The following is a 21897-nucleotide window of genomic DNA, read 5'->3' as shown; positions in this document are numbered from 1 at the left end:
TCCAGTGGGACAAAACCTTGGTTAAAGGAAAAAGAGTGCAGCGCATATTTTACTCCCACCGATGAAAACTTCATTTGATATTTTGGAGACGACGCATTCCAATCTTATATCTTAGTTTCTCAAAAGTTGATGTTGGTAATGCTTTTGTGAATATGTCTGCTAAATTATCACTTGAACGAACTTGTTGAACATCTATTTCATCTTTTTTTTTTAAATCATGGTTAAAGAAGAATTTTGGTGAAATATATTTTGTTCTGTCTCATTTGATGTATCCTCCCTTCAGTTGAGATATACATGCAGCATTGTCTTCATACAATATTGTTGGAACGTCTCTTTTCAAAGAAAGACCACATATTTCTTGAATGTGTTGAATTATTGATCTTAACCAAACGCATTTCCAACTTGCTTCATGAATGGCTATTATCTCTGCATGATTTGAAGAAGTGGCAACCATAGTTTGTTTTGTTGAACGTCATAATATAGCTGTACCACCACATGTAAATAAATAGCCTGTCTGCGATCGACCTTTATGGGAATCAAACAAATATTCTGCATCTGCATAACCAATCAATTCTGACTCTGCGCGTTGGGGAATAACTAAATCTTACTAACAAGTTTACTGAGAAAACTATATTTGGTCTAAAATTGTTTGCAAGATACATTAATGCACCAATTGCACTGAGGTATGATATTTCAGTACAACAAGCTCTTCATCATTTTCATGAGGTCGAAATGGATCTTTATTAATATCAAGAGATCTCACAACCATTGGGGTACTCAATGGATGTATTTTATTCATATAAAACCTCTTTAAAATATTTTCAGTATATGTTGACTGATGGACAAATATCCCATTTGTAAAATGTTCAATTTGTAGACCAAGATAAAATTTTGTCTTTCCAAGGTCTTTTATTTTAAACTCCCTTTTTAGACATTTTAGTGTCTTTAAAAGTTCTTTCGAAGTTTCAATAATATTCAAATCATCAACATATACTGTTATTATGACAAATTCAGCTACAAACCTTTTCATAAAGACACAAAGGAAAATTGGATCATTTTTATATCCTTCTTTTAGCAAATATTCGCTAAGACGATTATACCGCATTCGCCCTGATTGTTTAAACCCGTATAAGGATTTCTAAAGCTTTATTGAGCAATTTTATCAAGAATCCTTGTATGCTTCAGACATTTTGAATCCTTCGAAAATTTTCATAAAAATGTTGTGGTACAATGAGCCATATAAATAGGCAGTGACTACGTCCATTAAGTGTATTTCAAGCTTTCATGAACTGTCAAATTCATTAGATACCTGAAGGTAATTGCATCCACCACAAGGGAATATGTTTTCATATAGTCAATGCCAGGTTTTTGCGAAAAACCTTGGGCTACAAGTCGTACTTTATATCTTACGACTTCACCCTTTTCATTTCGTTTACGCACAAAAACCTATTTGTGCACTACTGGCTTGACACCTTCAGGTGTTCGGATTATTGATCCGAAAACTTCACGTTTTTCAAGTGAAGTTAACTCTGCTTGAATTGCATCCTTCCATTTTGGCCAATCATTTCTCTGTCTGCATTCATCGATAGATTTTGGTTCAAGATCCTTATCTTGTTGCATTATTTCAATGGCAACATTATAAGCAAAAATGTCATCAATCACAATATCATTTTGGTTCCACCGTTTTCTTGTCGAGACATAACTTATTGAGATTTCTTCATTCTTATTATTTTCAGGTACTTGGACCTCCTCGGTGATATCTTCATTTGTTGTGTCTCTGGGCTCTTCTTGAGCACTTGCCTCCAAATTATGATCATCTTGATCATTTATTCCTTTTTTTTCGAGGATTTTTGTCTTTGAAACTAATTGGTCTTCCATATTTTAAGCGTGGCCTAGACTCATTTGCCTGAACAAGTTGTCCTACCAGGACATCAATTCGAACTTGAGCATTAGCAACTGGGATATGTGATTTAGTAACTCGTGGAAGGTTAGTAAATGCATCCGGCAGTTGATTTGCAATATTCTACAAATAAATCATCTTTTGAACTTTTTGCTCACATTGATTTGTTCAAGGATCTAAATGAGATAGTGATAATGAATTCCAATCTATCTCATTTTTCAATTGCTTATGTTCTCCCCCTAATGTTGGGTATACTGATTCATCAAAATGACAATCAACGAATCTTGTCGTAAATAAATCTCCAGTCCTAGGTTCCAAATATTTTATAATAGAAGGAGATTCATACCCAACATATATTCTCAACCTTCTTTGGGGACCCATCTTTGTGCAGTGCGGTGAAGTAATTAGGAGATATACCGCACGCTCAAATATTCTAAGATGGGATATATTTGGCTCCCTTTCAAACGCCAACTATAATGGGGAAAATTCATGAAAATTTATTGGCCTTATGCGCACAAGTGCTACTGCATGCAAAATAACATGCCCCCATACTGAAATAGGAAGTTTTGTCCTCATTAGCAATGGTCTAGCTATCAATTGAAGGCGTTTAATCAATGATTCTGCTAGACCATTATGAGTATGAACATGAGCGACTGGATGTTCAACTTTTATTCCAATCGACATACAATAATCATTAAAGGATTGAGATGTAAATTCACCAGCATTATCAAGACGAATTGTCATTATTGCATAGTCTGAAAATTATGCTCTTAACCTTATAATTTGAGCTAACAATCTCGCAAAAATCATGTTGCGAGTTGATAATAAGCACACATGTGACCATCTTGTAGATGTATCTATCAAGACCATATAATACTTAAATGGTCCACATAAAGGGTGAATTGACTCACATATATCACCCTGTATACATTCCAGAAACGCAGGGGATTCAATCCTAACCTTAGTTGTTGATGATTTAATGATCAGTTTTCCTTGGGAACAAGCAACACAAGAGAATTCATTAGATTGAATAATTTTCTGATTCTTCAAAGTGTGACCATACGAATTCTCAATAATTTTGCGCATCATATTATAATCGAGATGGCCCAATCGGTCATGCCAAATGATAAAATCATTAGAATCAGTAAAGCTTTTATTTACTATGGCATGTGATTCAACAGTACCAATATTTGCATGGTATAATTCAGAAGAAAGTGCAGGTAATTTTTCGTGCATAATTATCTTCTCCGTATTTATTGTAGTAATATAAAGGTATTCAACCTTTTCTTCATTTGAAGTTTTAATATGATAGTTATTTTGACGAATAACCTTGAAACTTAACAAGTTTCTTTGAGACTTACTACAATATAATGCATTATCAATTACCAAATCGTTCCTCCAGGTAGTAATAAGGCCATTTTTTTCAGATCGTTCAATCATTTTTCTACTATCAGATATTATATTGAGATATGCCTTTTTCATAATTAAATGACAGATTTTTTTTTAATATTGTATGAGTTGTGGTACTATCCAAAAGACACATATTTCCATTACTCATCTTGGATCCAATTTAAGACTGAAGAATTTATTTATCTTCATAAAATAAAAATACATTATAAGAAATAAGTAATAAAAACAATATGCACATAAGTTAAGTTAAAAGGTATGACGTATTAACATGTAGTAACGTAATAAAGAATGAACCACGAATTAATGTAGTAGTGATAAATGTAATGGTTATATAGAAATAGATACAAATACGGTGGTATATAATTGGTTCAGCATATATAGAAATATATTATAATATGGTGTGCAATTGATGTAGAAGGTTGTAAAAGAATTAAAATAATGTAGAAAATGTGTTATAAAAATATATGGGAATGAAATAATGTCTATTTAAATATTTTCCAAGCTAGTGTCATTTGATGTCCACACCTGGTCAAGGCCCATGAGGCCCAAACTAAACTGACCCGGCCCATAATCTTCTGAACTCTTTCTATATCTCACTCTCATTTTTGCGTATAAAACAAGCTCGAGTATTTTCTCATATACATAACAATGGCGGAACCCAAAGTCAAATACGATCGTCAACTCAGGTGGATTCTGTTTTCTGCCCTCTTTATGAACTCCATTACTAGTCCCAATCACTGTAGACCTGTAGCTTTTGAATATATGTTGGATTAAATTCAAAATTTATAGCAGAAATGAGAAAAGGGCATCTCTTTTATGTGATATGCTACGTTTGTGTGAAATTAAATATCAATTGAATGCTATTCAGTCCCAAGCTAGTTGAGGTTGGGTATATTTAGGGTCGTTCCATTTCAATAGTGTGTAAATTTGTGTTTTATGGAATAAAGTTTGTTTTTTTAAGTTTTGAGTGGTGAACAAGACTGGTATTTAAGGGGAAAAGGGAATGAGATGAATTGTTTGTGAAAAAAAGATGATTATTTTAGTGTGCTGACATGGGCTTTTAAGGAAAAGGATTCAAGGTTAGGGTGTGTTTGGTATGAAGGTAAGTTTTTTTTTTTTAAAACTTATATTCTAGTGTTTGTTGAGTAAGCCAAAAAAAAGTATTATTTTAAGAGTATTTATATGTAATTTAGCAAAACACTGTGAGAGTGGGATGAGGTGGGAAATAGGGGTGGCGGGTGGTGGGGGCATTGAGTGGGTGACAGAACAACAGTGAACGTGGAATGTCACTTATGGAGTTTGTTTTTCCTACTTTCATTAATTTCCTAGAACCTCCTTGAGGTAGTGATAATGTTTGCTTACATTGTACCCTCCCTAGATCCCACTTAGTGGGATTTCTCTTGAAGGAGTCTTAGAGGGCTTCTTGTTTATACATTTGGATACAAAGAAACTTTTTCTTGTTGGAATAAAGGATTTTTGCGACGAAGTGTCACGCCTCGAGAGGGTACCCTAAGCGTGACCGGCACTCAGAGACCATTGCTGGCCCCAAGCGAACTATTTGGTTTGATCACTCATTTAATCAATCAGCGGAAGACTTAGATAAATCAAAGGAAACATCAAGTGGGCTAATAATTCAATAGATGAATAAATGAATAGTTCTAAATAAACAGATCAAACCAACTCAATATCATAAGAATAGTTTGTTTTTTCAAAACGAGTTCCAAATGAAAACATCAACTCTACTTTGTCACTATCTATGAAGCATCGAAACTCATTATAAGAAGGTATAAGGATAGGCCTACGGCTACCTCAAAAGAACTAATCTAATAAAAGAGATCAACTAGAATGAAAGGATCCTCCGAAAGTAAGGAGGTCTGACCAAAAGCTGGGATGGAGTGATCTTCAACGAAGCGTTTGTTGAGGATCTCTAGCACCTTTATCTGCATCATAAAATGATGCAGTTCGAATGACGTCAGTACATGAAATGTATGAGTATGTAAAATAGTTGAAAGAAAAATACGTCATGCAGCTCAACTCAAGGGACTCAACTTTGAAATCGACTCAACTCAATAAGCATACAAGTTTAAAAATAAACAGTGCTTTGAAAATAGACTCAATGATATACAACTCAACCAAATCAAACCATTCAATTTTAGGGAGTTTCTCTAACCGACAACCATCACTTATGAGCTAGTGATGATAAACGCTTTGCACTGCCGTTGCCAGCCGCCCAATACCTTCCCAGGATAAGGAATGATCAACCTCATTGGATCCACAATCAATCAAAGTCCTCTTTTTGGGACTAGAGAGACATAACCTCTATCCTGTGCTGGCTACATAGTTTATGGGATTTGAGTTTTTATTTATTCTTACTCAAATCGGTGCTCAATACTACTTCCAAAAGACTCAATGTGCTCATATGCTTATCCAGACCAATTTATTCAAATCATCTCATTTAGTCTTTTTGGACTCTCATCAAACTCAAATCTCATCTCAATCATCCATTCTTTCATTTAAAACATGCTTTCAAACTCATTGGTATTTCCTCAAAACTCTATCTCAAACAATCATTTACACTCAAAATACTCATGTTCAAAATAATAGAAGTTTAAGAATCTTTCAGACTCAACTCATTCTCATTCAAAACGTTCACAAATCATGCTTTAAAAACTCCATTAATGCATAAAATAAAAATGAAATCTCAATTAGGATTCATGTGAATGAAGACATGAATGTATACCTCAAATACTCAACTCATAGACATCATCAATACACATGTAATTATACACAAGAACTCAATAGAATTTATAAATAACTCAAGAACTCAATTCATGGAAACTCGAAACTCAAACTCAACTCGACTCAATGAAGATGTATGGAACATGAACGAACTCAATTCACATTATGGTAGCCTTACATACCTGGAAATCGAAGAACAATCGAACTCGAAGAATGAAAGTTGAACGCTTGAACCCTAGCCCTTTTCTCTTTTCCAATTTTTGCTCTCAATTAATCTAAGTGTTAATGCGAGGAAATACCCCTACGGTACTGATAAGGGACGGATTTTGGTCCCAAAATGTAGTGGGTTAAGTTGGGAAAAGGTGGGGAAAAGACCGAAATGCTCCTCATTAAAACAGATGTCGGGCAAAAAATAACATCTAGGTCTGCGTTGCGGACCTGGTCCCCAGATTTATTTTTCAAAATTTTTCTTCTCCGCAACGTGGAGACATCGCGCACTTTACTGTCTCAAAATTTTACCTGGACAAAAATACATGCCCAAGTCCGCGACACGGACTTGCTCCCCAGTTCCACTTTTCACAAATTTTCTCTTGGTTCTCGGAATAATCTAAGTTAGACAGTACGGGGTGTTACAGGAAGCCTCTCCTTCTTGGTTAGAGATGTGAAAATGTTATATGATTAAGCTTTGATGGAAATTTCATTTTGGAAAATTTTGTCTCATAGATGACTAATGAGGTACTGCTGACTTTAATGACCCTGATATTTGGTTCTCATTTGGCCAAAGTTGAATGACCTGTAAATTCTGGAAAAGATTAATTTTATTTCTATTTGAAATTTCAGTTGTGAGTAGCCATCAAATAGATCTTCCTTGTGTGTATCCAGATACGTTTGTGTTGCTTTTATGTGTGCCTCTTTTTGTATTAGAAAAGTCCAATCAGGAATGGATCAGGGATGATTATTCCTATTCTAACCCCTCTGAGTTAGTCTAGTGTTAGAAAAGATGATGATTCGTGGTTCTCGATGACCATTGTAAATTTTCTTGCAATGCTATCTCATGGAATGCCTGATGAGATATCTGATGCAACAATGATAACTTTGTCACAGACTTTACTTTTTGACCCAAGTTAACTTGATCAAATTATGAATTTCAAGCACATATGTAACTTTAATGTTCACAACTTTCAGATAATAGTTATACATAGGCAGAGACAGAGATAAGTTCTATACCATATGGCCTCAAATATTTTTTTTTAATACATATGGCTATTATGGGTATTCATGGATGTTTGCATATTCCAACTTGAAATACACCATTCCTCTGCATTGACATGTTTGACAATTAAATTTCTAGGATGGGGTAGAGATAATACTGAAGCTGTTTTGCAGGATATGGGGTGAGAAAGGACAAGCTGCACTGGAGAAAGCCAGTATCTGCTTGCTTAACTGTGGTCCAACTGGTTCTGAAACTTTGAAAAATCTTGTTCTTGGTGGGGTGGGAAGCATCACTGTTGTTGATGGTTCTAAGGTTGAAGTGGGTGATCTTGGAAATAATTTTATTGGTATGTTACGTTGTTGTGCGTATGCATCTACAGTTTTAAAAAGCCTTGGCTTCTCCATATTCTTATTTTTCTCTTGTATTTATGGTAGTTGATGAATCAAGTGTTGGACAGTCGAAGGCAGAGTGCGTGTGTGCATTTCTTCAGGAGTTGAATGATGCTGTTAAAGCCAAGTTTATAGAAGAACATCCGGAGGAACTAATTGAGACTAATCCATCATTCTTTTCTCAGTTTACCTTGGTCATCGCTACACAGGTCTGGAGACGCAAATTATCTTGTACTCCTCATAACAACAATTTGATCTTGGCATGATTCTGCATTCCCACTTTTCTTTAACTTAATTTTTGTCATCATAAAACTCCTGCTTACCTGCATATGGTAAAAGAAAGTTCTTGAACATGTTGGCTTTATATTGTACCACATTTCTTGGTAATTCTACATCATAAAATTGTTAAATTAGATATTCTCTCCCATCAGGCAAATATCATATGTGTTAGTGTTCATACAGTAGTATCCCATCTTCTTGTCTTATTTTTTCATGCATACAAAATAAATTTTGAGAATTTTGTCTTCAATCTTACATTGTCCAATATACATATTCCCTCATAAAGTCTATTTAGTATACACACACCCAACTGTATCATTTTTTCCGTATATATTTTGAGGGAACTTCAGTTACAGTTTCATGCTTGACTATTTATGTATTCTGCCTTATTTTTATAACTGGAGGAATTCCAGACACTTTTATCTACTGTGTAGCATGTCAATTTGAAGAGTCTCTATGCCTCTTGACTTGCAATTTATGAGCTACAATCATTTCACACACTTCTTATCTACTGTGTAGTATGTAGATTTTTAAGTGTCTCTGTAGTATGTCGATCAATTCACAAAATTATGTTGGCTAAATGATATTTGTCTTTTATCTCCTTCTCAAAAGAGGTAGGGCTGTGTTGATTTGAAAGAGCAAACAATTAGTTTTGGTATCTGCATAACTAGGAGCAGCAGCTTATCCACTCTTTAATTGGTGAAGCAAGACAAGCCCCTCCAAAATAAATAAATAAAAATGAAAAAAATAAATAGAAATACACAAAGATTCAAACAAAAGAACAATCTGTTTCCTTTGCCATCTATCTCAACTGAGTATTTAAATGCATAACATGGCTAATTGTCTATCAGCAGATAGCAGTGCAGTGGAATTTCTGACAATTTCGTCTTATGCTTATGTCTGTTCTATATCAGTTGGTTGAAGATTCCATGGTGAAATTGGATAGAATCTGTCGGGAGGGAAATATTATTTTGATATTTGCACGATCATATGGCCTCATGGGTCTTGTCAGGATCTGTGTGAAGGTAATCTTAATACTGCTTATTTGCTATTTCAGGACTAATGTAACTATGAAATCCCATATTGATAGAGAACTGTGGGTCCAAACCAAGTGACTATGATTGGCATGGATTTTGTGAGGATCTATTTCATTGTAAAACGAGGAACTACTGTTGTAGTAAAAGAAAACCACGAAGCCATAGGGATAGAGTGAAACACTGAATGAACAAAGAAGTTACAATGTGTTTTTTTGATAGATCTCTTACCAAATGTGATATCATTTGTGTTAATCATTTTTTTTCTCTTCTATCTGCAGGAACATACAGTAATTGAATCAAAGCCTGACCATTTCCTAGACGATCTACGGCTTAATGACGCATGGCCAGAACTTCGGAGGTCGGCTGTTTTCTTGTGCTTTCCTCTGTGTCATGATATGTCATAGTTCTACAATGGATACTAATCTGTCTACTTTACAATATCTCTTATTTATTACACAAACACCCACACCCTTGTGTTTTTTTTTTGATGGGTAACAAATACCCTTGTGGAGCATATGCCAGGGAGTATAGACTATAACATCATCCCTTACTTCTAAATTGCGGATGCTCCCACCATATTCTTGTCGGAGCATAAAATAGGCTTCCATTATGTCTCAACTGTTCTTTACATCTTTTCGAGTTGCGACCCTGTCTGAAGGACATGATTATGTCAGAAGGGTTGTTGTAGATTATCACCCTTATTCCCACGGTGGAATCCTCTATTTAAGCTGAAATTTAATTGCATCTAGAAGTGCCGTAAGAGTCGATCCAGATCCGTTACATCTTGAAATAACATTCAGGCTCGTGTTTTAGCTTTCCCAAATGGATAGGAAAATGGTTGTGGTTCTTTGGTGGAGCACTCATTTTGCAGCGTGTCTTCATATAGAGATTACATGCTGTTATGTTTGGAGAAATGAATGACCCTCTTCTTCATTTGGCTTCTGTGAGCAGTTTAACTTTGTCTACCTTTTGGAATGTCTCTGTTTCTTTTTTTTTAATTTGAGATCAATTAAATTTTTTCTTTTTCAGAAGCTACATTCAACTAGATTCTGTTCACTCTCTCTGTCAATATCTTCCTTGCCTGGCTTCTTTTATTGGAAATAAGGCTCCTAAAAAGTTGCAGAATTCAGTTGTCTAGTCATAATCCAAGTATCATTAACAGCTTACTAATGTTCGGATGACCTTAGAAGTTTCAAAGCATTGAGGGGTTGTATAAGATGAGAAATAATCAGATGCATTTGTTTTTGCCTTCTTTCTTTGCTAAGGAAGAGTGGTATAACTTATTCTGTATTTTTCAGGAGGCTTGTCATTTCCTAGTATGCATATATGCTGCTGAGGATTAAGATTTTGGTAATGGTAGACATTGTAAGATTTGTGAACCATCTCTGCTAGCAGTGTGTTGCATATAAGTAACACTGTAACAGTAACACAAAATTTGCAAACTTGGTAGGTTATTTGTGGGTTTTGATATTTTTTTAAAAGCATCTCTTGGTGTAAAGCCATACCTCATACCAGTGATGCATTTAGATATATCTTTGTTGGGGATTGGGATTTCATTGATGTGGGCGTCTTTCTACTGGGTTCGTCCTGTACTTAGAGCTTTCACTGTTTCTCCTTTTTAACAAATACATTTTCCTCATTAAAATGAGGAAAGATATAAGGAAAGGGGCTGATTTCATTCATACTTACGACCACAGGTTTGCAGAGACAATTGATTTAAACACAACTGATGCTGTAGTACATAAACACACACCATATATTATTATCCTTGTTAAGATGGCAGAGGAATGGGCAAATACTCATGGTGGAAAGCTTCCTTCTACCAGAGAAGAGAAAAAGCAATTCAAGGTTGAAAAATATATTTGTCAAATCCTTCTTGAGTTTTCATCCTTAATCGTTCTATTTTGGTCCATCTAAAGGTGATTTGGTCAATTTATTAAATGTCTCAGGATTTGATTAAATCCAAGATGATCACGATGGATGAAGAAAACTATAAAGAAGCCATGGAAGCATCATACAAGGTCTTTTCTCCACAAGGGATTGGTAAGTATATCTGTGAATTGTGTGCTGTATCAGAAACTCATACTAGTTTTTTCCATCTTGTCTAATAATATTAGTAGTGATTTCTTATATTTTGTTGAGTCTTTGGGATGGATTCTTAACGGTTCAAACCCTGTTTTGTGTGGAGTGCTTAATCTGGGAAGCAGTTTCGTTTGACTGTCATTGCACCTGCATTAAGAACAAGATCTCTCATCAGTCCATCTATTAACATCCATAACTGATTTATGTTTTCAAATATTGCTTTAGGCAACCTTCAACTTGATGTTATTGGCACAATCTTATACAGCTTCCCTGAGATCTCAAAAGTTTCATAGCAAAAGACAATTAATTTGAATATTTTCTTCTGTGAAATCTCTATAATCTGTAGGAAGCTACATTGAAATGCGTGCAACATCAAGTTGAGGGTTGCCTAATAACCAGATTTGAAGTTTTAGTAGATGATGAATTTTCGTTCTTATATGTCAAAAACTCCCAATTTCTGGGGAAGCTGTTTCACATCTTTCATCTTTTGGTTCCCATTCTTTTAAATAATTGGGAAAGTTGTCTTTGCCTATTGAATGAATATATTCACCTAATTGTGTGTGTAAATCTAGAGTTGCATGTGATATTTGGCAGCTGTTTATTTGATTGTCTGGTTTCTTCCTCGAAATTTGAAAAGATTTTTTACATTGTTTTGTTTCCAAACTATTTCTTGACTGCTTCTGGTTGTCCTTTTCTTTAGTTGATGAGAATGATTGCCAATAGTTCTCAAGATTGTTGAGGTAGGGACATCTTCAATTTACTGAGAAACATGCTTTTGGTGTATTGTCGATGTGGCATTTAGCATAATCAATTACGATGTTACTAAATTTAAAAATAAACCTTCTGTCTTTGTACTTCTGGAGGCTCTTCTACCACTCAAAAAATAAATAAATTGGAGAGCCTTTGCTAAACACCAATATACAGGATGTGCTTAGATTTGGCTGCATGGAGATGGTTTATGAATTTATAATGGTTTTTATGTATTCATCATCTTGTTTCTCTTTATTGCTAACTAGAGGACTAATTAGGGTAACATGCAGTTGCAACTTTATACGCCTTGACAGACATTTATTCTTAGTCTTTTATTTTTTTTGAATTGATTGGCTAAATGCTTCAATGCAAGAGGATAACTCTGTGGTAAAAGTCTTTAAATTGATAAATATCCTAGAGATTAAGAAGGTCTAGAGTTGGGTTAAAGACTTTCTTTTCTAAACTTGTAAGTGTATGATAGTGACTGTAGATCTTAGTTCATCAAACAAAAAAAGAATACTCATGGAGTAAAGAATTCTTTCTGGAAACTTGATATTATATTGGTTTCAATTTAGTTTGGTGGAATCTTAATTTGGAACTGGACGATGAGATCGGAAATGTGTAATTGACTTTTCTCTTTTGTATACTAGGTCCAAACTTACAGAAGATTATTGATGACAGCTGTACAGAAGTTGATTCCAATTCATCTGATTATTGGGTGATGGTAGCAGCCCTGAAGGTAACTTGCATTTTCTTTTAAAAAACCATGCATACACAGGAAAGAAGTTGGAAAACAATTTCTGGAATTATTGCAGCTTCGTTAGTTGATTTAACCTGATTAAAAGAAGAATTGTCGAGTTGATAGGTCCACTAAAACATGATTTTACATTGCTGATGTTTTCTTATTCTTGCTCATTTCTTTAGCTCTAAATAACAAATAGACATTTTAATTAGTCCATACATTTGATGGCTTTTTAGTTGATTGTAAAGATTGGAAGTACCAGTTCCACTGGTTCTTCTCTTGTGAGGTTGCTTGTACATGTTTTAGTTTCATCCTTTAAATCTTACTTGTGTATATTTTCCTTTCAAAAGAGGAAGGGGGAAGGCAGGGGATGGAGAGAAGAGCTCTTGCCAAGTTCTTCATCTGAGTAATGTGGCAACAATCTATTGGCCTAAGGCTCTGGCTTTATCCTCTATAGTGCGATGGTCCTTCAGATCTCTGTGTCTTTGTTGCTATTCCTCATTTGCACAAGAAAATTTGAGTTCCTAGATGGATTAGTCAAGTGTAGTTTAATTTGGGATCTAATTTGAGATTCTGTGAAAAATAATCTTCCTTATGTGCATGTCATTCTTTTAATTGTTTTATATGCTAATTTGTATATGCATTATTCTATTGGTATCCACATAAAACTAGCACCGTGTCTCTCTTCATCTTGGTTTAAACGTTCGTTCTTTTTCCTTTCAGCAAGTACATTTTCCTTAGTAGCCCTTACCAGACAACCTGCTTAAATTCCCTTGATTGATATATTTTCTTGCACTCTAGGAGTTCATAGCTAATGAAGGTGGTGGTGAGACGCCTCTTGAGGGGTCGATACCAGATATGACATCATCAACTGAGTTAGTGGTTTGAGTTTCTTCACAACATATTGAATTTTTGTTAAAATTTATGGAGTTAGTTCACTGATGCTTGGACTGTTGATTCTATTGCAGATTGTACGTAAACCTGCAAAAAACCTACCAAGCCAAGGCCGAGGCTGATTTTCTTGTTATGGAGCAAAGGGTCAAGAATTTACTCAAGAAAATCAGTAGGGATCCAGCCAGCATCTCCAAGGCGAATATACAGAGCTTTTGTAGAAATGCAAGGAAACTTGCTGTAAGGGCATTTCATGTTTTCTGTTCCTTTAGTTTGAAAGTTCATCCATCTAGAATTACTTCTTTGTGCTGCGTGAATCTACTTCCTGTTTGACAAATTGGAACACAACATATTTCTTGCTATATAAACCATGTACTCTCTCGGTTTCATTTTATGTGTCTGAGTTTGGATATATGCAGTTGAAGTATGTAAAAAGATTTTTGAATTTTATGGTCTTAAACTAAATGTGTGTATAACATACCAACACCCTTTGAATCTTGTGGTGTTAAAGCTGCCACGTCATTGCTGTAAGGGAGATGCATTACGGGTAAAATTGGAATTAAAAATTTAATAAATATAGAAAGATGGAATTCTTTTTGAAACTGAGGACACATAAATTGAAACAGAGGGAATATAAATCTATTTGACCCTGATGAAAGGGACTCCTCTGAAGCCTGCTGTTTTTTTGGTATGAGTTTATAATCCTGTCTGTTTGTCACCTTTCTCAAAGCTCTTCTTGTCTCCAACCCCCTTTCTGCAAGTAGTTAAATTTGGGTTCATTCTAAGGAGCATTCCAGAAAAGGCCCTAAATTATTAAACGATCTTGCTTAGCACATGCCTTGTAAGTGCTTCACTACGGCTGCAGGTGGGGGGATCCTGTCAGGCAGAAGGATGCCAGCTTGACACATATTTCCTGGTCTTGCTCCCCTATTTGATTCAGCCAGTTGTTTGAAAATCCTCAATGGCATCAAAAACTATATGCTTCACCAAACATGATTTGGTGGTTGAATTTGTTGTTATGTTAGTGATAAGATACTATGGTAGTGATGCTTTATGTTAATTTCAAGATCATGACTGTTGGAACCAAATTTTGAAGAGACTGCTGACATGACGGTGCATCTTTTCTTAGGATGACAACAATTTTCACCATTAGCTGTCAGCAAACCCCATTTAACATCATTATTTCTGGCTGGATGTTTTAGTTTCCTGTTATTGAAATTTTGTCTATACATTATGTTAGGTTTGCAGATATCGGCTCGTTGAGGACGAGTACAACTCTCCTGTCCAACCAGAGTTACAGAAGTATCTGACAGATGAAGATTATGGGTATGTAATTGCTTACATAGGAATATGGATTGATGTGGTCGAATGGCCTCGATTTGGAAACATCATATGTGATATAAATTGAAGTGGGAAGGGCTTCTTGGGATAATTTAAGCTCTTTGGACCAACATGATCCTTTTATGATACTTTGATTGTTTCGTGATACCAAATAACAGGACTTTGCAAGAAGCCAACACTCTTAAAGTACTTCCTGAAAAGTAAGTCTATCCCAGCTAAAGCGCCCTGCCATTTCATGGTGGATATTCTTTTTGTAAATCCTTTTCCCAAGGGCTTCTAGTGAAGTAACAGATGAACTTCCAAATTTTGAAAAATAGATTTAGAAGACATAATTTAGGTTATTAAGACATTTTCTGTTGAAGTAGGAGTGTTTCAAGTTCTTTTAGTGAAGGATCTCTCTTTTTAAGGTGTCTGTGCTGGACTTGATGAAGGCACTAATTAGTCCAGATGCCTCTATGTTATCAGCTAATCAGGGTTTGATTGAAAACTACTAACTTTTCAAGTGATGCTCACCTTTTGTTGAACAAGAGAAGTGGAGCATAAAGGTAAATAATAAGTAATTAGGATTAAATTCCCTAGTGATGCTAATCAAAGCGTTAGTACTGGCTTGGTCGGAATAAACAAGAAGGTTTGAGAATGAGAAGTTGGTGATTCATACTACATAAGTCTTTTTGATTGGATAGCTACATATTATTGAGCAAGCATTAGGATGGAGTTGCTTCTGGATATTTACTTTGTTCTAATTTTTTTGGTTCCTTTACACTTCGTTTTAAATTTCTTTTGAAGATCATTGTATTTTCTAGTTCTTTAAGATAGTAGCTATGCTGATGGTGCACCTGTGTGCTATTTCTTAATATTTGCAATGGCATCTTGTACTGAGGAAACGGTAAATAGATGGTTAACTGGGAAAAAGGAAAATAAAAGAGAAAGTACTTTAATATTTCTTTTGATAGACCTGGAACTGCAGCCATTTAGTCATTCAGAAGGTTTGACGGGAGCTGTCCCTACTGCCATATATTTTTCAGCCAAAAACATATTTGACAGTCAATCATTTTCTGGTCTTTGGGTATCAAATGTTTGAAAAATTAGCGACGTAATATTGTCCAAGCTTGTTTGAATTGCTTATCAAGATGAAGGTGAAAATTGAATGTGGAAGCATAGAAACACTGGCTAGAATCATAGTATTTAATGCTGAGTGGAAATAACGATGAACACTCACCCTTTGAAGCAATTTATCTGTTGGGATGGTGTAAACTGGATTTTTGTGTTAACAGTTGCTGTCTGATGTATCTCTCAGTTGTCTTTCTATCAGTGGATCATCTTTGGCATGTAAATGTAGGGGGGAGGGCGGGGGGGGGGGGGGGGGTTTAAAGAAATGCAACAACAACATACCTAGTGAAATCCCACAAGTGGAGTCTGGGGAAGGTAGGATGTACGCAGACCTTACCACTACCTCATGGAGATGGGCTGTTTCCGAAAGACCCTCGGCTCAAAGTCACAGTCCCAAGTAAGAGAGAAAAACAATATATATAGCATAATGGCCAAAAAACGAAAAGCGATGCAAATTTACAAGATAAGAACAATAACTATAGCAAAGTAATGTGATAATCAAAGGCAATAACAACACAACTATAAAGGCATGTCTAGATCTACGACCACCCTAAACTGATGCACGGCAAGACACCATTCTATCCCTACTAGAAATGCGAAGATAAAAACTTGTTGCTGAGTTAATACAATACTTTTAACAATAAAAAAAATGAAGCTTAAGGAGAGTTTGACCTTCTTAAAGATATTCTGTACTCTGAATGGGTGCTCAAAAACTTCTTTTTTCTGAACTGTTAATATTTTTGCATTTGAATTCATAGTCGGTTGTTGATCTTTCAACCATTAGTTATTTTGCATAAATAGTCTTTCATTAGGGAGCTTTTGCATACTCCCTTTTTTATGGCAGTACTGCTGCGGGTCTTTATATTCTTCTTCGAGCAGCTGACCGGTTTGCTGCAAACTATAACAAATTTCCTGGACAATTTGATGGGTAAGGACTGATGCTTTCTCGTCCATACAATTCCATTTTTTAAGGAAAAGTTAGTTTATGTCCGCCTGACCTTAAGAATTTCTTGATAGTGAGATGGATGAGGATATATCCCGGCTGAAAACTACAGCTGTTGGCCTACTCAATGACCTTGGTTGCAATGCCTCCGCAGTATCAGAGGACCTTATTAATGAGATGTGTCGGTATGGTGCTTCAGAGCTTCATGTTGTAGCTGCCTTTGTTGGAGGAATCGCATCACAAGAAGTGATCAAGGTTTGTCTCCTTCAATTTTTGATCTTGAATCGTGTTTTTTATTCGAAACTTCTACTCAGTGGATATACAGCCATATTTGATTGGAGCAGTAATGTAAGTTCTATTATGCAGCTCATCACTAGACAATTCATTCCCATGTCTGGAACTTTCATCTTTAATGGCATAGATCACAAGTCTCAACTGTTGTTGCTGTAGTCTCTGAATTTACAGGCATGTTCTTTCTTTCACCTTTTACTATCCTCCTGTTGCTATTGCTCATGTCTTCATTGTGTTTTTGCTTTCTTTGCGCCAAGGGTCTATCGGAACAACCTCTCTACCTGCCAAGGTAGGGGTAAGGTCTGCGTACACTCTATTTTCCCAGACCCTACTTGTGGGACTATACTGGATATGTTGTTGTTTTGTTCTTTCGTTCACCTTTACACAGTTTTCTTAGGTTCACTGGGCCTGATAGTTTTTTTTTTTTGCTTTCACTCCCCTTGGCAGATTGCATTTTTCAGGGATGAACTCAGTTTATGTGGGGTTTCAGTTTTCAATCTTCAGATGAGTTCTACAGGAGTATTGCGAAAAGGAAAGTTTGTCATACTTCCTTGATTTGCAGGAAATTTAGGATCAGTTTTTAACAAAGAGTACATTTCTAAATTTGTACACAAACAAGCGCCCAGGCTCTGCTCCGTGAGATATATGATATAATCAGTTTTAGAAAGAGATGTATGGTATGTCGTCATTCTAAAATTTAGAACTATTCTAACTTTGTTACATCACCAAAAGACGGGGGATTTTTTTTCACGCCCAGTGTCTTACATTAAGTACATGACATGTGACTTTACATCAATTGTTATAATTTAACTTAATTAATGCACATCGTCACCTCAACTTTATTACCATCTATCTTAAAATTAATAAAATTAGTACAAAATATTAAGTGCTAATAAGATAAATACTTATCCTAACAGTTGTTTACACTCGATAAATCATTTTAATCTTAGTTAACAGGTGTTTTCATAAAATGCTTTTAAATATTTTCATGTTTGATTGATCAAAATGTTATAAATAATATTTTTTCCCTATGAAACAAGTTTTATAAAACTGGAAAAAAAATACTAGTGAAAGTAGGAAAAAAAAGTTTCACAAATAGTATTTTAAATTGATTGTCTCATTTCGTCTTTCAATACACTTCATTTTCATCTCCACCTCCATAGCTTCCATCCCCACTCCTTCACATTCCTACCCTCACCTTCAATTTTTCACAGTAGTTGTCTATATTATATATAGTGTATATATACATTTTAAAGAAAATAATAACACTTAAATGACAATAGTTTAACTTTTTTCCAACATTGCAATAGAATCTTTACCAAAATAAAATAATCGAAAAAAATATAATAAAAAATTATCAGATGAATTAAATTGTTGGAGTAATTATTGTGTTAGATTTAAATACCTTAAATTTATCCAATTTGTCAACTTCCATAATTATCTCAACCACTAATATAGTATCTCAACCACTAATATAGTGATTATCTCTCCTAAAACGACTAAACCACGTTAATATCCATACGAAAATCTATTATTTTTCTTATTGCTTGTATGGCTGAAACTAACAACATATCTATTCTAATTCAATACGTGGAAGATGGGATACGACAGATATTATCAATGAATCATTTTATTTTATTATTTTTTTTGATAGTGGAATGGTTTTTATGATGATTTTTTATATGAGGTCTCATTAATCCTCGTTAAGTTTTTTGGTAAAAATTAAAGCATAATATGCAATTCGATTGGCAATATTATGGTTCGAAAAAAATCCGGATAATCTAGTGGAGGTAATCGTAATAATATTGTAATAGTATCGTTGATGTATATTTTCTAAACGTTAATTGAAATCTAGTTGGTGGTAACAAGTTTTTTGATTTTACGGTAACAATCTCTCAATTGGTATATGTTTATAATATCATTGATGTATAATTTTATTTTGTTGATGTCTGATCTAGTAAAAATAATAGTTTTAAATGAATTTTTACATGACAATTTGTTATGGTAACAATTGTAATAGTTGGTAATTAATTTGCCATGAACACAAAATAATCGCATTGATGATACACAATCAAGTGAAAATTATGAGTATAAAATGGTGTTAATATTGGTATGTTTTCATAATATAACAAAAACCAACTCTACAATCTAGCATAAACCTTTTTACGTATGTGCTTTTCATCATAGTTTGGAGTAATGCAGTGATTATTTTGAAAAATATGCTGATAGTTTGATTCAATTATGGTGTAATAATATTTAAAGTTTTTGCATAAACTAATATCAACGTCATAATCAATACCCAAGTTATGCTAATCTTGGCATATTTTCATAATATAACAAAACCAACTCTGTAGCCTAGTATAAACCTTTTTTTTGTATGTACTATTTATCATAGTAATGACGTGTATATTGTGAAAAATGTGCTACTAGTTTGATTCAATTGTGGTGTTATAATAATTAAAGTTTTAACATAATTCAACAACATAGAAACCACCAATAAACCAGAGAACTTAACATAACTTGGGTCATCAAGAAATCAATTTTCTCAGCTCAAAAAATGACAATTTAGATTCCACCAAATCAAAATGAGCTTTAGGAACGTATGATAGCTTTGGCGGAAAGGAAAGAATGTATGTACTAACTAAATAAATCATTGTCATACTAAACAGATCTTCAAACGTAATCAAACCCTCTTGCTTCCAAACTCTAATCAAATCAGCCTTAAGCATTTTATTGCTGGAATTGATGGTGTGTCGAGATCGAAAACAAAATCAATATCATTTGAAATCAGTTATGATTCGAAATTCTCTAATACCAAAATGAAGAACATATCATCACGATCATTAATAGTCTCAGCATAAATCAAGCTTCTGATTACTCGAGGTTGGATCTTCATTTTTAGCAAATCAAGCAAATATCCAAATGGAGAGTCCATAAATAAATGTAGCATGTTGAATCTGGATAAACGCTCGTTTGTCTCATCAAAAACATTCACATTGGTGTACACTCACCAATGTGATTGTTTCTTCTTAGGCTAAAAAAGAATTAACTAGATATTAGCAATTACAATACAATTTATATTGTTTGAACAAAAAATTAGTATATAGAATCAAAAAAGTAAGGTACCTTGAATGGTAGTGTCAATTTTGTCCTTTTTTTTTTAACACATTTAATTCCTTTTAAATTAGGACTTTTTTCATATTAACATAACAAGATTTCTACATAAAAAAAAGATAAATTAATATAAAAAGCAGTTTCAAAAGTGGAACAAAAACATATTATAAATAGAAATAAAATGATTGAATACCTTCGATCTTGCTTTGATTGTTGATGTCGATGGTATATTCACCCGGATCCTTTTGGCTATTGGAATTTTGTCCTCAAAATCACTATCATTCGGTAGTGAAGTTGAAATAACTTTTTCTTTACCCTTTCGTTTTGTTTGTTTTGGTGTAACAATGGTAGAGTTAATCTTGATTTTGGTCGAACTAATTTCAACAACCTTTTGAATTTCTTTAATAGGAAATTGAGTGAAAGCATGAATTTCATAACTTGGTCGAGAACATTGAATTGGGCTATTGATGTTGATTCTTGAAATATTGAGCCTAAGATTTTTTCGTGGTGTCTTCTCCATGAAAATTCTACAAATATTGATTGAAATTAAGATAAATGGGCAAGGAATTTTGAGATGAAAGCGAAGGAAAATGTAGAAACTTAAGAATTTTATCAAAGAACTAAAGCTTCGATTATGCTATTTTCTTGCCATTGATATTCAAAAGTAAAAGGTAATTGAAAAGTCAAAAGGAAACGTATCTTATTAAAAGTGTGATTGGGAATATAAAATGTAGGGGATATTTTAAGTTTCCAAAAAATTAACATGCAGATTAAAAAAGAAAAAAGAAAGACGAATTAAATTAATGGAATATAGAGAATATTGTTATGTAGTTGTAATTAAAAATCTTACTTTGAAGGTGACTTGTTGAGCTTGACTTTATTTTGTTTCTTCTATAAGTTTTTGTTTATGATTAGTCCATGATTGACAAATTACAGCTAAGTAGTTAGTTGCATATCCATATGGAGATATGTGATGCACTATTTTAAGCCGTGGCATAGTCAAGATTTTCAATAAGAGGATTTAAAATATAAAAAAATAAATACACGAAAGTCGAAAAAGGTTCGACATCTATTGTATACACATAAAAAATAATTTTAATTATTTATAATTAATGTAATTTTTCATCGATCCGAACTCCCTAACACCATGTTGGCTCCGCCCCTGATTGTAAGGGGTTTACTCATGAATTAGAATTTTTTTTTATGAACTTCTCTTAAAATCTCCGAGAAAAAAGTAAATAATTAAAAAAATTGGAGTGAGTAAGTTCCATGATCCTACTTTAAAATCCCCTTCAATTACTATCATTGTTTTGTTAATTATCGTTTTCAAATACAAGACTAATAATCTTTCTTGCCATTAAGCATCATCAATTGGGTTATAGGAACTTATCAAAATATTGTCAATATCACCAAATTAATGGACACAAAAATTAGGTTGATGAACTATGTAATAATTTCAAGCTTCTTTTTTCAATAATTATCTAGTATTCAAAATTTACTGATTCAATTATTTTAGATTCACGTTGCGTAGGATCTGTTTGAGGAAAAACGCTATTTACCTATAGTTTCTTCATTTCTGAGCTCGAATTCAAAATTTCTAATTAAGGGTGAGGAATCTTATCCATTCCATCACTTCTAATTAAATGGAGTGTGAATAATTAAATTT

At 34.0% G+C, this 21897-nt stretch overlaps 1 protein-coding gene and 1 long non-coding RNA gene across 5 annotated transcripts; one reads left to right on the top strand and one right to left on the bottom strand.

The window, feature by feature from the left end:
* The first annotated feature begins 3914 nt into the window (after nucleotides 1-3914).
* Nucleotides 3915-17948, top strand: LOC129870170 (NEDD8-activating enzyme E1 regulatory subunit AXR1-like). 4 transcript variants are annotated; one of them, XM_055944814.1, is made up of 16 exons: nucleotides 3915-3996; nucleotides 7436-7608; nucleotides 7697-7860; nucleotides 8845-8955; nucleotides 9246-9325; nucleotides 10665-10815; nucleotides 10917-11010; nucleotides 12450-12538; nucleotides 13343-13416; nucleotides 13510-13672; nucleotides 14673-14758; nucleotides 14932-14973; nucleotides 16728-16811; nucleotides 16901-17081; nucleotides 17193-17291; nucleotides 17565-17948. In XM_055944814.1, exons 1-15 carry the CDS (start codon nucleotides 3959-3961, stop codon nucleotides 17274-17276), a joined length of 1614 nt encoding a protein of 537 aa, XP_055800789.1. In that variant the 5' UTR covers nucleotides 3915-3958; the 3' UTR covers nucleotides 17277-17291; nucleotides 17565-17948. The 4 variants fall into 4 exon arrangements, with proteins under 4 accessions (XP_055800789.1, XP_055800790.1, XP_055800791.1 ...); XM_055944815.1 differs by lacking the exon at nucleotides 14932-14973; XM_055944816.1 differs by lacking the exons at nucleotides 17193-17291; nucleotides 17565-17948 and having other exon boundaries at nucleotides 16696-16811; nucleotides 16901-17058.
* Nucleotides 17949-19644: 1696 nt separating this feature from the next.
* Nucleotides 19645-20859, bottom strand: LOC129871091 (uncharacterized). Its single transcript, XR_008762184.1, has 3 exons — nucleotides 20425-20859; nucleotides 20244-20335; nucleotides 19645-20151 (listed from the first exon to the last, which is right to left on the bottom strand). It is a non-coding gene; the product is annotated as an uncharacterized LOC129871091 (long non-coding RNA).
* Nucleotides 20860-21897: the final 1038 nt, after the last annotated feature.

This window comes from Solanum dulcamara, chromosome 10 (assembly GCF_947179165.1).
Source record: "Solanum dulcamara chromosome 10, daSolDulc1.2, whole genome shotgun sequence".
NCBI classification, from domain to species: Eukaryota; Viridiplantae; Streptophyta; class Magnoliopsida; order Solanales; family Solanaceae; genus Solanum; species Solanum dulcamara.
Note: the sequence above shows the minus strand (reverse complement) of the source record. Positions and strands in the feature narration are given on the sequence as shown.

Coding starts and splice junctions, on each gene's coding strand:
- LOC129870170 (XM_055944814.1), top strand. CDS start 3,959: ATGGCGGAACCCAAAGTCAAATACGATCGTCAACTCAG. Junction 7,609..7,696: donor TCTTGGAAATAATTTTATTG/GTATGTTACGTT, acceptor TATTTATGGTAG/TTGATGAATCAAGTGTTGGA. Junction 14,974..16,727: donor CTTAAAGTACTTCCTGAAAA/GTAAGTCTATCC, acceptor TTTTTATGGCAG/TACTGCTGCGGGTCTTTATA.